At 33.5% G+C, this 15,219-nt stretch overlaps 1 protein-coding gene across 2 annotated transcripts in view; it reads right to left on the reverse strand.

The window, feature by feature from the left end:
• The window catches only part of FSTL5 (follistatin like 5), a 300,031-nt gene that overhangs the window by 144,684 nt on the left and 140,128 nt on the right, over positions 1-15,219 (reverse strand). For both annotated transcript variants that reach the window (XM_026847761.1, XM_026847760.1), the window contains exon 4: positions 2,458-2,654. In XM_026847761.1, coding sequence (XP_026703562.1) covers positions 2,458-2,654 — 197 coding nt within the window. The remainder of the gene's footprint in view (positions 1-2,457; positions 2,655-15,219) is intronic.

Below are 15,219 nucleotides of genomic sequence, written 5' to 3' on the forward strand. Positions count from 1 at the left end.
CAAAATCTTGCCATGGAATCCTAATACACTCCCGTTCAACCCTGGGAAAGTTTAAAGACCTTTCTAATGTTCTTCCATCACCACCACACCCCTTCCCCCTCAATAATCACATTCTCAAGGAAGTTAATGGGTCCAGCATTCTCTCAGTAACAGGGACCTCTCTTACATTATGATTCAATACTTTCTAAATAATGTATTCAAAACAAGGTATTTTTGTTTCTTTTTTTCTATTACAGGAATTCCAATTTTTAGAAATACTGATAGCTATCATATACACTAAGGGCAGAAGAGAGCAAGAGTCTAATCCCACCTTGTAAAACAATCTTGATTTATCAAGCTTTTACATTTAACAAGAACAAAAAAACATTCATTGGGGTAAACCACAGGAGGATGAAAAAAGTGTCAAGTTTTCAACAATCAAAGATAATGCTCTGAAAAACAGTGCATTTCATTTGAAGATGTTACTCTGAGTTATTTTAATTTATCATCTAAGTCTTCAGAGAGAACTGAGTCACATACATGGTTTGTTTTCAGTAAATATGCAGGATAAAATCTTCCTCCATCAGATGAAGTCAGATTTACAAATATTGATATTATACGGGAGCCAAGTTCTTAACTGCAAAGCTGCACACTATTCTGTGCTTCACAAAGGTGATTCAGAGTTTCCTTTTGTCATATGAAAGAGACAAAGGTTCTCAGCTGAAGCTTCTGTTATTAGGAAGGCTTCACAAGAAACAGGTATAGATTCTCTTTTTTCCTTTGTTCAAATTGACTAAAGAACGATTTCTGAGGGCAACAGATCAGTTCATTGTGTCTCTTACCAAAACATATAATAATAAACCACACAGCACTAACAATGATTGTATTTTACACTATTCTTTAGATTTAATAATTTTATATTTCTGCAATGAATTTTAGCAAAAACACAAAGCACCGTATTTGAGTTTTAAGACTATTTGACCTGTTTCCATACTTGTGAAAAAGCATTACTTCAGTTGCCCTTATAAATTCATTTCAGAAAAAAGAAAAAAAAAAAAAAAAAAAAAATAATGGAAGAATTTATTTTTTTTTTTAAAAAAAACTACGTTTGACACAAAGAAACAAAGGAAAGAGGAAAAGATTATGTGTAGCAACTGAATAGAGAAGAATTGCTTCTTTATACAAACCTAGAAATTCTGCAAAATATTTTTGATAATGACCTTCAGCACTAGTACTTCAGTCCTGCTCCTCTACTGAAAAGAGCTTGATTCAGTGATAATTAGATAATGGATCCACAGTGGTGAAAGTGTTCCAACTATTTTCTCGTAGTTATGTGAGGGCTATGGCAACAAAGTCAAGCTATGTTCAAGTGATAAAATAAAGATTTAAATTTCAGTTTCTTTAGACTGCTAACCAATACACTAATCACTGTCACATTGTTTCAAGTGTTAGTGGTATACATGAGTAAGCATTAAATATAATTTGCACATGTCTATCTGTAATTTCTACATAAGTTATGTATTCATATAAAAAGTATTATTTGTAAAACATAAACAGGCAGTAAATTCCCCTGAAAGCTGAAGTTCTGAAAGTGTATAAAAAACAGCAGAAAAACCCAATCTTATGAAGTACAGAAAAACAACAACTTTTTTTTTTTTTTTTTTTTTTTTTTTTTTTTGCAGCCTCTGGTCCCAGAAATTGCCATTAAAATTTCAGAAGTATGGAAATTATAACTCCAGCCTGACACCTTAGGTATTATTTATTCACTTGTAAGTAATTCTTAACACTTCAATGCAACTTAAAACATAAGATAATGATCACCTGCGGCATCTAACAAATCTTACTTTACTTGAATTCTTTAATGGCTCCCTAGTATTAGACTCATTAATACAACTCTGTCATGATTAAGTTTCTCAAACATGGACTTCTACATTATCTAGTAAATCAAAGTACATTTGCCATAATTTAATAGAATTAACCATTCTAGGTAGATTAAAGATAGTCATGCCTACCAGAGCAACAATTATTGATTTAGATCTGTACTTAGCTAAAGCTGCTGTTTAGAGACTATCAAGACTTTTTCTTTCCAAGACTACTACTGTAGTTCTCTAGCCCTAGCTTGTAGAAAGCAGTAATACTTGTTTAATATTACAGGAAGGATTTTAAAATATTTTGTTTTCAACTTGGAATACATCTATACAGTTGGACTTTACAGTAGCATACTGCAGATAATAAAACAACTATGGTCAAAGAAAACTCTAATGTTCTAAACTCCTAAGGTATATCCCAAAGCACTGTATTCAAATTTCTGAATAATTACCGCAGAATTTCAGAATAATACAGATTTTTCATAAGTCTTGAATGAAGTTTTCTACCTCAGAGACTCACATATATTTTCTAAAGTGAAAGCATCATGTAAGTCCTGACAAAGACAACTGAATAGTTGCTGTGCTAATGGAAACAAAATCTAAAGCTTACCTGAGATAATTCATTAGTGTCCACAAGTCCATTGTTGTCTGAATCAAAATAATTAAACATCTGATCTACAAGAAGTTTCTTTAAAGTCATTTTCTCATCAACAGTTTTATCTTTTGATTGTGCAATATATCTCTGATTTTGTAGATCCAGTAACATGTTTTTTACTTCAGTGTATTCAGTAGGTTTGCATTTATCCCCTGAAAAGAAAATACACAACACAAGATTATTTTGATTTTGATTTCTTATTAAGAGTTTAAAAGGTTGTTTTTGTTTTGTTTAGTTTTAAATTGGAAAAATAGAGAGTATTAACTTCTTACAACAATACCAACAGAGTTATTTTATGAGGTAAGGAATTTTTTCTGTAGTAGTTTGTTCTATACCATTTCCTTGTCTGGTCTTCAGATTAAGGTCAAAAAATTACTACACTTCTAGATACTTTTTGCAGAAAAAAAAATTCTGTCCATTGAAACTAAGGAAAGTTTTCAAGCCTGTACTTTCTTCATTCAGATCATTCTGGAAAGTTGTATCTGAATTTTTTTTTTTAAATATTACCTTTGGTATCGCATTTCATATAAACTTTAATGAAGTGAATACTGAAATATAATATATGTAGCAAAACCTGTAAATATGATAGGAAATGATACATTATAAAGAATATATTTCATAACAATATTTGACTTCTGAAAGTAGAAATTACACTTGAGTGCTCATAAGCTAGCTCTACCTTGCCATTACTGGACATACCAAACTCATTTGAGCAAGAGAAGGTGGGATTGCCAGAGGAAGAGAAAGGATATCTTTGGCAAGATCTATTTTATTCTTTTCATTATCAAGTCTTCCATAAAGTGGAAATTGCTACAGCAAATATACTACATACAGTGATTACTGTCACTACTTATTCTGAACCGAAGCACAATATAGTCTATGTCCGGTATTCTCTAATATTACTTGCTATGTAGTTTAAATTGAACAAAGAACCAGTTCAGAAGGGTTTATTTTTATTAAGATAACTTTACTATTTCAAAAGGGTTTTGATACGATGAGATATTTAAATTTGGACCAACAAAACACCATGTATTTGTTGCAAGCAAATTTATAGTTAGCTACTACTTAAGTTAACTTCAAGAAATAAATTCAAGGCTAGAGAAATACACTGATTAGCAAAGAAATCTATGTTCCATTCTTCTTTTTATATGCTCTGATGAAGATGTGAGTATTAATGAGGAACAATTATTTACCTCACAGAAACTGGTAAAGGAGTGGTTTGTATTGTAAGTGGATCCCACTTAAGTGTCTATTTTACATGTATGAGACTGGAGTTTTATTATTTTGGTGTATTTAAGGGTTCATGCATTATTACGGTGACTGTACCACTCTGTACACCTCCATCACCATTTCATAAGGTAGAGAACAAAAGTTCCTAAATGCTTCTCACTATCCTAGCAAGACTCAGATCTAGAAGAGAAGGACTCTGATAGCAGTTAAACTGTGGAAGTAGACAAAATGTTTTTAGGAATAAAAAACACTCCAGGAATTTTTTTCTTCTAAAAGCCACTGCCTGTTATGTTAGCTATCTGAAAATTCCAACTGAAGTAACAGAAATAAGCAAAACCAAGCTATGTTTAACTGACAGCCTAATCTACACTTATCATTTGCATATTTGTACTTACAAATGGAGATTGATGACATATAATTTGTAAGATTTGAGTTCTATGTGACCGCTTTTCAGGGGTCTAACTCAGAAATACTCATTAGGGAAATACGTTTTTTCCTTAACCATTCTGGAGCTGCAGTGAGCAAACCTTTATCTGAGTCCATGCAGGCTCCAGGTGGTAGGGAGGGAAGAAAGCAGTTTACGTAACATACTCTAATTCATCTGGGTAAACTCCAAAAGACTGGGCCAGGAAAACAAGTCCCCTGGAAAACTTTTCTGGCTGTGGTATCCTCAGAAAGATACAGTTTGGTTTTACTCCCAATGCAGCTGAATTCTTAATACCATTTTACCTATAATCCTGGCAGGGGTAGAAGAATACAATTCCTATTTCTGCCATACTGTACAGTTCAGACCTAGTTACCACATGAGATTTTACCCCCTGTAAATTATTTTTGATCAAACAGTTCTCATTCTGCAACTCTAAAACTGAAGATAAATATTTCTACCTTAGAGACATACCACGTAAGTAAAACAGTTTATTTCTTAACAGTATCTATTAAATCCTGGGTTTATCACACTATCTTTGATGGGTTGCTACATGTCTGAGTTATAAAAAGAAATAGAAAATGAACAAAAAAGTCACACTGACCATTTTTTTTTTTTTTTCCTTAAGGCATGGGACAATGTCTCTCACTTTAATGATCGACCAAGAATTGAGTATATGTCCTCACCTTTACAAAGGCAATAATTATGTTAATGTTAATCAGAATATTAAATATTCTTTATTTATTGAATACGGAAAAATTTTGCATGTGTTGCACACACATTTCCACATGAGAGATTATACAAAGCTGTGTAAATTTAGAGGAAAAAAAAAGAAATTTATGCGATCATGAACAGCATTGTAGTAATTAGTTGCTCTGCAAGCTTTTAACTCAAAACAGAGTTTATGGAAAAAAGTTTTCAGGGAAGTTCGATCACAGTCCAAATAAAGACAGTTTCATACACTTCAGATATTCCCTTTATATATAAAGTTAAGGAATGATGAACTAATGTATTCTCTCAAAATACCTATTTGGAGACAGAAGACAGAATACAAACAACACATTTTCTACAGCATTTCTTTTTTGTAGAGTTCCCATTGCATAGCACAAACTTCTGAAACCAGCATAACAGTCATATAAGAGCACTTAATATATTACATGTTTATAAATTATTTTTACATTTTTACAAAGGGAAAAACATTTGTAATCTTATTTTAATATACAACATAAATTCTGCTTAATAGAAAGTTACCTGAGACATTGTTATTGCTGCAGGTTGAACCACTACTTCTAGAAAAAACTTAATTCATAAATTTAGAAGGCTGTTAAATATTCAGTCATGTAAATGACTAGTAAAGCTACAACATCAGTGTCAACAAAATATCTTAAAATACAGTCCATTACTATATATGTGGCTTATATTACCTCATCAACAAGAGAAAATAGTTTCCCGAGAAGAGGTTGCTAAAAGTCTGTTATAGGTGTTCTATACTAAGATAACGTTTTGGTTTTATTTTTCCTGTTCCCGTGACGTTCTTTGGAAATATTTTTAACCCAAAAAGTATCTTAAGCTTATCAATACATTGTATTAATTACTAACAGAAAATATTAATGCCTCTTAATTATTAATGAAATAGAATTAAGGAAAAATGATGTTATTTAATATCTAAAATGTAGCTTTTTTTTATAGATACAGAAACATTAATCACAATGGCAGTCTGCTGGAAACCAGCTGCAAATAAGATGAATACAGTTCACAGAACAATTTTGTTTCTCTACAACCCATCTTCAGTCGGTTATTATTTTATATTCAACAATGGCATTAAAGCCTATCCTCTCTATGGGGTTGTTTGTACAATGTATGTAAGATAATAGCTGTAATTTGCTCTTTGTGTGTACCTGCTCACTCTACGGGTCAACCCGACTGAATTACAGTCGCAGCCATGATAGTCCATTGGCTTCTAGCATGTGGTTTTTTATGTTTGCTAGAGCTCAGTGTGATTCTTTTTGCCCTTCTCTAACTTGTTTGAAAGCTAGTTCTCATAATAAGAATCCTGCTAACATCTTTCAGAAGAAATCTCTGTTGGCCATCATTTATGGTTTAAAACAGATGTTATTTTGTTTCTCACTTACCAAAATAGGTTAGTCTGACCCATTTAAAAGACACGTTTATCAACAGTGCCTTCATGCTCCCTGCAACCACGCTTGCCACAGTGCTGTGTAACATGGAAGTAGTATTGCCCTGTCCCTTTCTCTGGAAAAGATGTCAAGGTCACTGCACATGAGCACATGGTTTGCTTATAAGGGTGGAGAGAACAGTACTCAGGCATTTAAACACATTGGTAATACACTAAAGTATCTTAAAATGACCTTACAAAAAACCCCAAAGACATTACAAATAAATGCTTAGGTTTCCATTGCCCTAAAAAATGGTGGGGTTTTGATATTGTTCATGACAGATCATAATTAATAATGCAAAAATAACCTCAACTATTTTTCCTTCCCACAGAGTGTAAAACAAACATATCCCTTTGATTAATCTTGGGAGGGGCACAGACATTTGGGGGTCTGGATGGACACAGGGTACATGTTGCACATGATGAACTCTTAGTTACCTTTCCTGTTCCCCTGCCTTATTATATGGATTGGGAATATCAAACTTTAAGGTTTGCAATAAAAACTAGGCAATATACTTAGCTATTACAAACATAAGTAAGCATTTAAGTAGCTATCACTTGCAAGCAGTAGTTGTTTATGAAATTGGTGACAAGTGTTTTGTTTTTGGTTTTTTGTTTTTTTTTTCTTTAGTTGAAGAAAAAAAACCAAGAGAATAGAGGGAAAAGTATTGTCTGCTATTTATAGTATATATACTTATATAAGTACAGGTAATTTACACTCTTCAAAACCAGACTGAAAACTGTATAGCAACTCTACCCCAATGTCTACATCCATTCTTTTCCTATTACCACTTCAGCTCTCATGTTCTGCAAAGTAACCTGTTGTAATAGAATTACTATATTTTGATCTAACACCCACCTTTTAAACCTTACTATGCATTCTAACAATAGATTTTAGGCTGGTATCAGATGAACTTAGAGTTTATGATTAAGCTAATTATAGCTGTGTAAACCTGATTTATTACAACTGTACTACATTAAAACATTTTCATTTTATACTTAATTCAGAGTATTCTTTACAACAACTCCATAGACTTAGACATAAGGACAAACATGATCAATGGATGCAACTGACGGATAAGGGGATCATGGGGAAAAAAAGGAGACACTGATAGTCAACAGAATGAACAGTTTCATTAACAAATCACCCTCTTATCTCATTGTCATGACTGCTTTTTTACTGTAATAATCAAGGAAATGTGAAGCAGATGTTTAAATTACAAGAATGAGACTCTGTTTACAGGAGACCTCCCCCAGGCTGGAGTAGCAGCACAGAGAAAAACTTAAGAGTTGTTTTATTTATGTTCTAATTTAGTAAGCATTACTTGTGAAATAGCTGTCTTAATGACACACAAATGGTAAATGGGGATTAAGTATGACAAACTTTACAGTGAGGAAAAGTAATTTATGTTCAACATAACTGTGAAACAGAAACTACTAGGAATATACTACAATTATATTACTTCCTAGAAGTTTTACTAACTTCTATATCATTATCTACATACATGAGAGAGTAACCTACACGTGCATAATTTACTAACTTAACTCAGTTTTCTAGACATTTTTTCCATTTGTGAACTAGGCTTCCTACACAAATCTAATTTCTGAAAAACTACTAAAAAGCAATAACAGCAAATACTGTGTTTTCTTGGGTTTTTTGTTTGTTTCATTCTTGGAAAGGATCAATTCTACTACACAGCAGATTTGGTCAAAAAATAAACCAACCACCAATCCAAAAACCTCTGTTATGAATTATTTTACAGTTTTCTGACATCATCTTTGCAAACCTAGGAAGGTTTGTGCAGAAAACTAAAAGTGACAAAACACTGGAATGAAAGTGCAATTCTCTGGTCCCATATCATGTAATTTCTGAAGCAGTGATAGTCCTAGGGTTTACTTAATTCAAACTCAAAACCAGAAAAGTGAAAACACTTGGCTGTTTCATTCCATATGGTACAACAGTTTTGCACCTGTATCTGTTACCTAGGAAACAGCTGAAACTTAGATTCCGAGTGCTATTGTCCTCCCAGACAGTATTGAATAGATTATATTTGCCCATAATACAGGAAAAAAAGCTGTATTTGACAATTTGTCTTATTTAATTTGCAAGAGAAAGATATATATCAAAACTATTTATGAAAACTTGGCAAGTGAATACATACATTATTTTTATCACATGTAGAAAAATAGGAAAGAATCAGCTAAGATAATACCTTAGGAGTCACTTCTTAAATCCAAATTCAGTTATCATATTTTTGTATTACATAATTTTTAGAAAAATACTAGTATACATAAGAAAGGAAAGAAAGAAAGAACATATAAATTTAAAAATGCAATAAAGGCAAACCATTTGATTTCTGTTCTCACTTTTCACCAATTTCACGGTTAATAAAGGCGTTTTGACCTTTCCTTGCCTTAGCATCTCCATCTACATAGCAGGAAGAATTCTTATGTCAAAGAGATATTGAATCATTAATATTCATGCAGTGTCTATCTCCACAAAAGTCATCAGCTGCTGAGATACAATTGGATTCTGAGATATTTTATGATTTTGAGCTGAGTTTTATGTATATAGCAAAAATGGTTTTCACAAAGCCATTTTTCCTTCCAAATTAAAATAACTTCAGATCTCCCAGAATTTGCAACTAGTTTTCATGGACCATACTGCATACCAACAATTCTAAGAATTCCAAAACTGATAAAAAACCCAAAATCAGAGTGTTGGAATTAGAATAGATAACAATAAATAGCAAGCCTAATGTTAGTTTTCTACATGTAATTTGAAAATATTCAGAATAATATAATTAGTCAAAACGATTCACTGCAAAATTAAAAATTATACTCCATGAATCAAAAATGAGAAATTAATTCAAGATATATACACATATATAAACTAATACAGATATGCACTTACACGCTCACATATATACCCCCTTACACAAAATGAAGAAGTCATTACAGTTTGTTCTGATATGAATTCAATTTCAAACATAATAAAAGAGACAACTTGAATGTCTTCATCCAATCAGCTATTTTTCAAGACACAGTCTCTATAGAGTAAGTATGAAAGTTGTAATTTTACTTGTAGCCCTAACAGACAAAGAAACATTTGAAGCCACCAAAATTGCTTAGGTTTATCTGAAAGAAACTCCAGTTTAGATATCATTTCACAATACCTTATTTTCTAATATCAAACTCTTATTTTCCAAATCTAGAGCTCAACAGTTTTGACCCTTATTCTCTGCTCTCCTCACTGAAGCTCTGGAACTGCACTTGAAGAGAAGCAATTTCATCTGTACATAGACATAACTTCTAATCTATGGCCCAGAGGTTGAAGAGGTGAACAGGAGAGCTTTACACTCAAAACTAGTATTTTTCAATAAAAAATCCTGAATAAATGGGTATTAACATCAAAATTTTTTCCCTTCTGCAGCTATTTTTTCAATAAAAAGGTTAGAATTTTCTACTGTTTTTCAAAACCATGTGATTTTAGGGCTGTAAATCTTGGCCCTGAAGCTTTACATATTCAGAATGCATAAATAATAAATAAATAAACAACAACAACAAAACCACAACAAAAAAAACAAACCCATGACATTTTGAATCTCTGGGTTTAGCTTTTGGTTTTGGGGAGTTTCTTTAGCTAATTTGTACAGCATTCAATCAGCATATGGGCAGCTTTATGTCTTATTTTGTAGCATCTACTTTCCAATGACATATACAATTATCTAAATCTAAATCCATCATTACTGTCAAAGTTAGATCCCAGAGTGTTAAGGGCATCAATTTTTCAGTTCTGTGTAAATAGATCTAAACAGCTACAAGAATCATTAAGAAATTTCAAGGCAGTGTTGTCTATTTATTGCAATATACATATAAAAACACCTCCCACATACATAAACACCATACTATCTAGAGACATGCACACAAATATGAAATTTTAAAGTTATATCTGTCACTGGCAAATACTTTTAAGTGATTGTTATAGCTGGTATATAAAATAGAATTTAAAATAGGTTTTCAAAGCCTTAGTTCCAGTTTGTAAGCAAGGAATAATGCTGTTCTTTCCTCAAATATTATCAGTTAAAAAGCTCTTAACAATTCTGATCTTTCAAAACTCTAAATCATAAAACAGAAGTGAGATTTTCACTTAAATACACATATTTGCGTAAGTCTGGTGTCTGGTCTTATATGGAGGCATATATAAATAGCTTTTCAGTGCCTAAATAATAGTTCAGATAAATTATTCATACTTTGCTTAAAGATATGCCACTTAGGTAAAATACCATTGCAAGCAGACTCAAATTTGCATTAAAATAGGAAAATATGTAATACTATCTCATTTTTTTCTTTTTTTTCAGGGCTAGTTAGAACAAGTGTTACATGGAGTGAGAAAGATTAATCAAAAAAGTAACTAGGAAATGAAGAAAATCGCTAAAATCAGCATTTTGGGTAGTGGTGGGAGGAGAGTTCTACTTGTTAATGCAAAGTTAACGTATCACAGATCTCTTGACAGAATAGGTCACACTGGAGGGAAGGAATGCCATCTGAGAGACTAGGGCAGGCTTGAAAGGTGGTCTTGTGCAAACCTGATGAAGTTCATCAAGGCCAAGTGTAAGGTCCTGCACATGGGTCAAGGCAATCCCAAACACAAATACAGGCTGGGCAAGGAGTGGATTGAGAGCAGCCCTGCAGAGGAGGACTTGGGGGTGTTAGTGGATGGAAGAATGACTATGAGCCAGCAATTTGCACTCACAGCCCAGAAAGTCAACCGTATCCTGGGCTGCGTCAAGAAAAGTGTGACACGGAGGTCAAGGGAGTGATTCTCCCCCTCTATTCTGCCCTCCTGAGACCCTATCTGCGGGGCTGTGTCCAGCTCTGGGGCCTCCAACATAAGGAGGAAGATATGGATCTGCTCAAGGAGGTCCAGAGCAAGCCACAAAGATGATCAGGGGGCTGGAGTACCTTCCCTATGAGAATAGGCCAAGAGAGTTGGGGTTGTTCAGCCTGGAGAAGAGAAGGCTCTGGAGAGACCTTATAGCGGCCTTCCAGTACTTAAAGGGGGCCCAGAGGAAAGATGGGGAGGGACTCTTTATGAGGGAATGTAGGTATAGGATGAGGGATGTTTTAAACAGAAAGAGGGTATATTTAAATTAGATGCAAGGAAGAAATTCTTTCCTGTGAGGGTGGTGAGACACTGGCACAGGTTTCCCAGAGAAGCTGTGGCTGCCCCCTCCCTGGCAGTGTTCAAGGCCAGGTTGGACAGGGCTTTGAGCAACCTGGGCTAGTGGAAGGTGTCCCTGCCCATGGCGGGGGGATTGGAACTAGATGGTCTTTAAGGTCCCTTCCAAACCAAACCAGTCTATTCTATTGTATCATTTTTTTACCTTCAGGATATTTGAAGGTTATAGTAGATTGACAATGATGATCAAAACATCATTTTCACAGTTGAGAAAACACTAAATGTATGGCTTATTTGAACTGCATGTTAGCATCACAAACACTGTGAGGAGAGTGTAGTACATAACTGGCAAATGTAAGAATTTTTTACAGGATTGACCCTGCCTTCAAACAAGTGAAATCCACATCAGTTTCAACCAGTGAGATCACTTCTCAAAATTTCCTGATGTTTCTGATGCTTATCTCCATTCTAACATTAAAAAAGTAGTGAAAAAAAATTAACAAATGTTCCCAATTTTCCAAACAGATTATAACAAATTATATCTTCCCAACATGTGAAGAGATTACTTATTCCATGTATCTTTGTTTTCTTGTATCCAGCTCAAACTTTCAGATCAGTTTTTCTATTTATCCCATACATTGGGGGAAAAAAAAACCACCTTCAATATTGTAAGTAAAAATTGATATAAAACATTAAGAAGATAATCTGGTCTTCCCTGTCCTTCCTATCTTATTAAAAGAAAAACTAAGAGCGAAAAATAGAAAAGTAGGGTGCTTCAAAGGAAGAAGCTGCTAAAAAATTAAAGTTCAGACAGGAATTTAATGTAGTATTTTATTTTTCCCTCTACTGGAATTAACCCAACCATTGATGTTAGTCTTCTTCCCACAGGGCTTAGATAATTTTGACTTGCAGTATCTAGAGTGATACTATGAAAGCTATGAAATGCTATAGACTTTTTATTTTTTTATTTTTTTAAATGTAAAAGATAGATTAAAAAGCATTCCAAATATACCAGGGAAATACTTAGGGATGTAAGCTTAGTCATAAATCTATGTAAAGTTCTGCTTTTGTTTCTTGGGAAAAATGTGTCAGAGGGTTCTCTTATTTAAAAAATATTACTGAAAAAGAGATGAAACATGACTTATATTAAGTCACAAGCTTCCTTTTCCCAAAGCCTTCCCAGAGGTGCAGAGTATTTACAGATTTATGAAGGTGGGGGTCTAAAAACTGGGTTAAGCCTAACTACAACAGCACTAACAACATTAACTACAACAGCTAAAAATGACAGGTCTGTTGCTCCGTTTCTATTTCTTCCCCTCCATCGCATATTCCCACCACCTTCCTTTGTTTTACCTTTGGTATAGTTGGCTTTTCATTCTAATTACAGTAGTTACATTAAGCTTCTTGCTATAGGAAAGACAATTAATTTCATGTGCATGTGTGCATATATATGGTACCAAAAAATTATTGTTATTCTAATTAATCTTTTAAGCAGTCTATTAGCCCAATTTATTTAATTCGAGAAAGCCTCAACCACACAGACAAAACTACACAAAAAAAATTACCAGTATCCTCTTGAAATATCTATCTTATGCTTACCCTTGCAGTTTTTCTCTGGGTACTAAGTTTTCAGTTTTTCCTCACGAAGAGCAGAGGGAAAAGGCCATAAGGAGTCAAGAGCATGCTGAGGTCATCATCAGGAGGAATATGAAGGTATGGTGAGAGGTTCTTCCTCCTCAGTCTTGGCATTTGCTTGGGTTAGTTTTATAAGTTTCACTATCAGAACCTGCTTTTTTTGGTTACATTAAGTATGGAAATGGACAAATCTTCCTACAACCTCAGTTGAAATAAAAGGCTATTATTTGTGAAGCATAAATGATCCATATATGATTTTAAGAGAGCTCAAGGTAAAGAGGGTAGGCAATAGTCACTTGACCACTAGGCAATTTTTGGAATCAGTAAAACCATCTCAGGCCAAAGCAAGACCCGGCAAGTCCTGAGACCCTCCACACCATCAGGTCAATACAAAGGGATTTATGTGGTTTTCGTCGTGGTTCTGTGAGGGTTTTTTTTAAGCCAGGAGGAAAGAAAAAAAAAAATAAAAATATATATATATATATATATATATATATATATATTCTACAGGGCTATTCATCTTCGAGACATGATTACAGTATAAGCTAAAGCAATTCAGAGAAATCTGAGCTACCATGGACCAAGGTCAGTAAGTGTACGTGATGAAACTTGATTTTAGCTGGCCTAAGTAAGGGACATAAATAGTGTTTCCCAGGTTGAGCATCAGTTCTGTACTTGTTCTCTGCTTTCTGCATCCTTCCCACAGAAACACAAGGGAATATGCTGGTTTGGCTATAGAAGGAGGAAAACAAGATTTATAAATTGAAACTTGAGTAAAACTTCATATCACTTCCAGGTTAAATGTTTCTCTACTGTATTTAGTGTAGGCTTAAAATTGCATTTTGATGTTTAAACAAATTTTGAAAACTGATCAGTTATGGTTGGGAAGGTGATATCAGAAGGATTTTAGTGAAATCAGAAACCTTGCTGATACCTGTGTGCAGCCCCATTTATTTTAATGTTAACAGGTCATCTACTATACTTCAAATTTCTACGTGCTTAACTAATTCAGTGTTCCAGAAAGATGATGTACAAAAAGGCAGCATTGTACTGTAAAGACAGATACCAGTATCTCTCTTAGCTATGCATGATGGGCTCAAATATTGTAAACATGGCCGTTAACATTTTATAATGACATGTCTTATCACAGGTCTTGCAATATTATTACCTTCACCTCATCCATCATCTAAAGTGCTGTGAATCATACAGTGGTAAAACCCAGTGTGGAAGTTTTGTATTGAGAACTCCATATTCTTTCAGCAATAATTTGGCATCACACACACTTGGATCTGAATTTTTCTCATACTAATCTTTGAAGTTAGAGTTGCGTAAATCAGTGCAAGAGAAAAGCTAGGCCTACATAAACTCACTCTCACTTAATTTTAGAGATGCAGTGTGTATATCTTGCAAAGTTGCAGGATTATACAAAAATGTATTTTGAGCAGTCATCCCTAAACAGAATTTGGATCGTTGTTTTAATTTCAGTTACAGAAAAGGCTACATAGAGTAGATCAGTATTTTTGTTCAAGCTTCACTATAAAGTAGTAAGTGTTTTAGTCAGAAATTTCTCTATATAACTACAAAAAGCCTGCTGACCTAGTAGTTGTTTCAAAGATGTTACTGCCTCTCTTTATGTACAGCCTTGTATCTTTATTTCTCATCTGTGGTTTGATGCAGAAAGACATTAAAAAACATTTGACTCTTCTCTTTTTCACCAATTATAATGAAATTCATAACTTTGTTTTCTTACAACTGAAGTTCTGCTTTTAAGTGTTTTGTTCAGCACTTAACCTTCAGCAGAAAATGTCCTTATTTGCATATTTAAAAAGTAGTTTCATTTCTATTTGGTTTTAAATTGATTCTGATTCTCTAGATACAGTTCTTAACATGCTTCAAAAACAAATATCTACTGGTTATCACTAACATGACTTAGGGAAGAAATGGTATAATTAGACACATCTTTCTTTGAAAATAATGGGTTTGGTTCTTTTTTTTAAAAAAAAAATAAAATCCCCACAACAACCAACAGGAAAAAAAAAAAAAAAAAAAAAGGAAAAAAAAAAAAAAAAA

This window comes from Athene cunicularia (genome assembly GCF_003259725.1).
Source record: "Athene cunicularia isolate RWA chromosome 4 unlocalized genomic scaffold, athCun1 chr4_part2, whole genome shotgun sequence".
In the NCBI taxonomy this organism is placed as follows: Eukaryota; Metazoa; Chordata; class Aves; order Strigiformes; family Strigidae; genus Athene; species Athene cunicularia.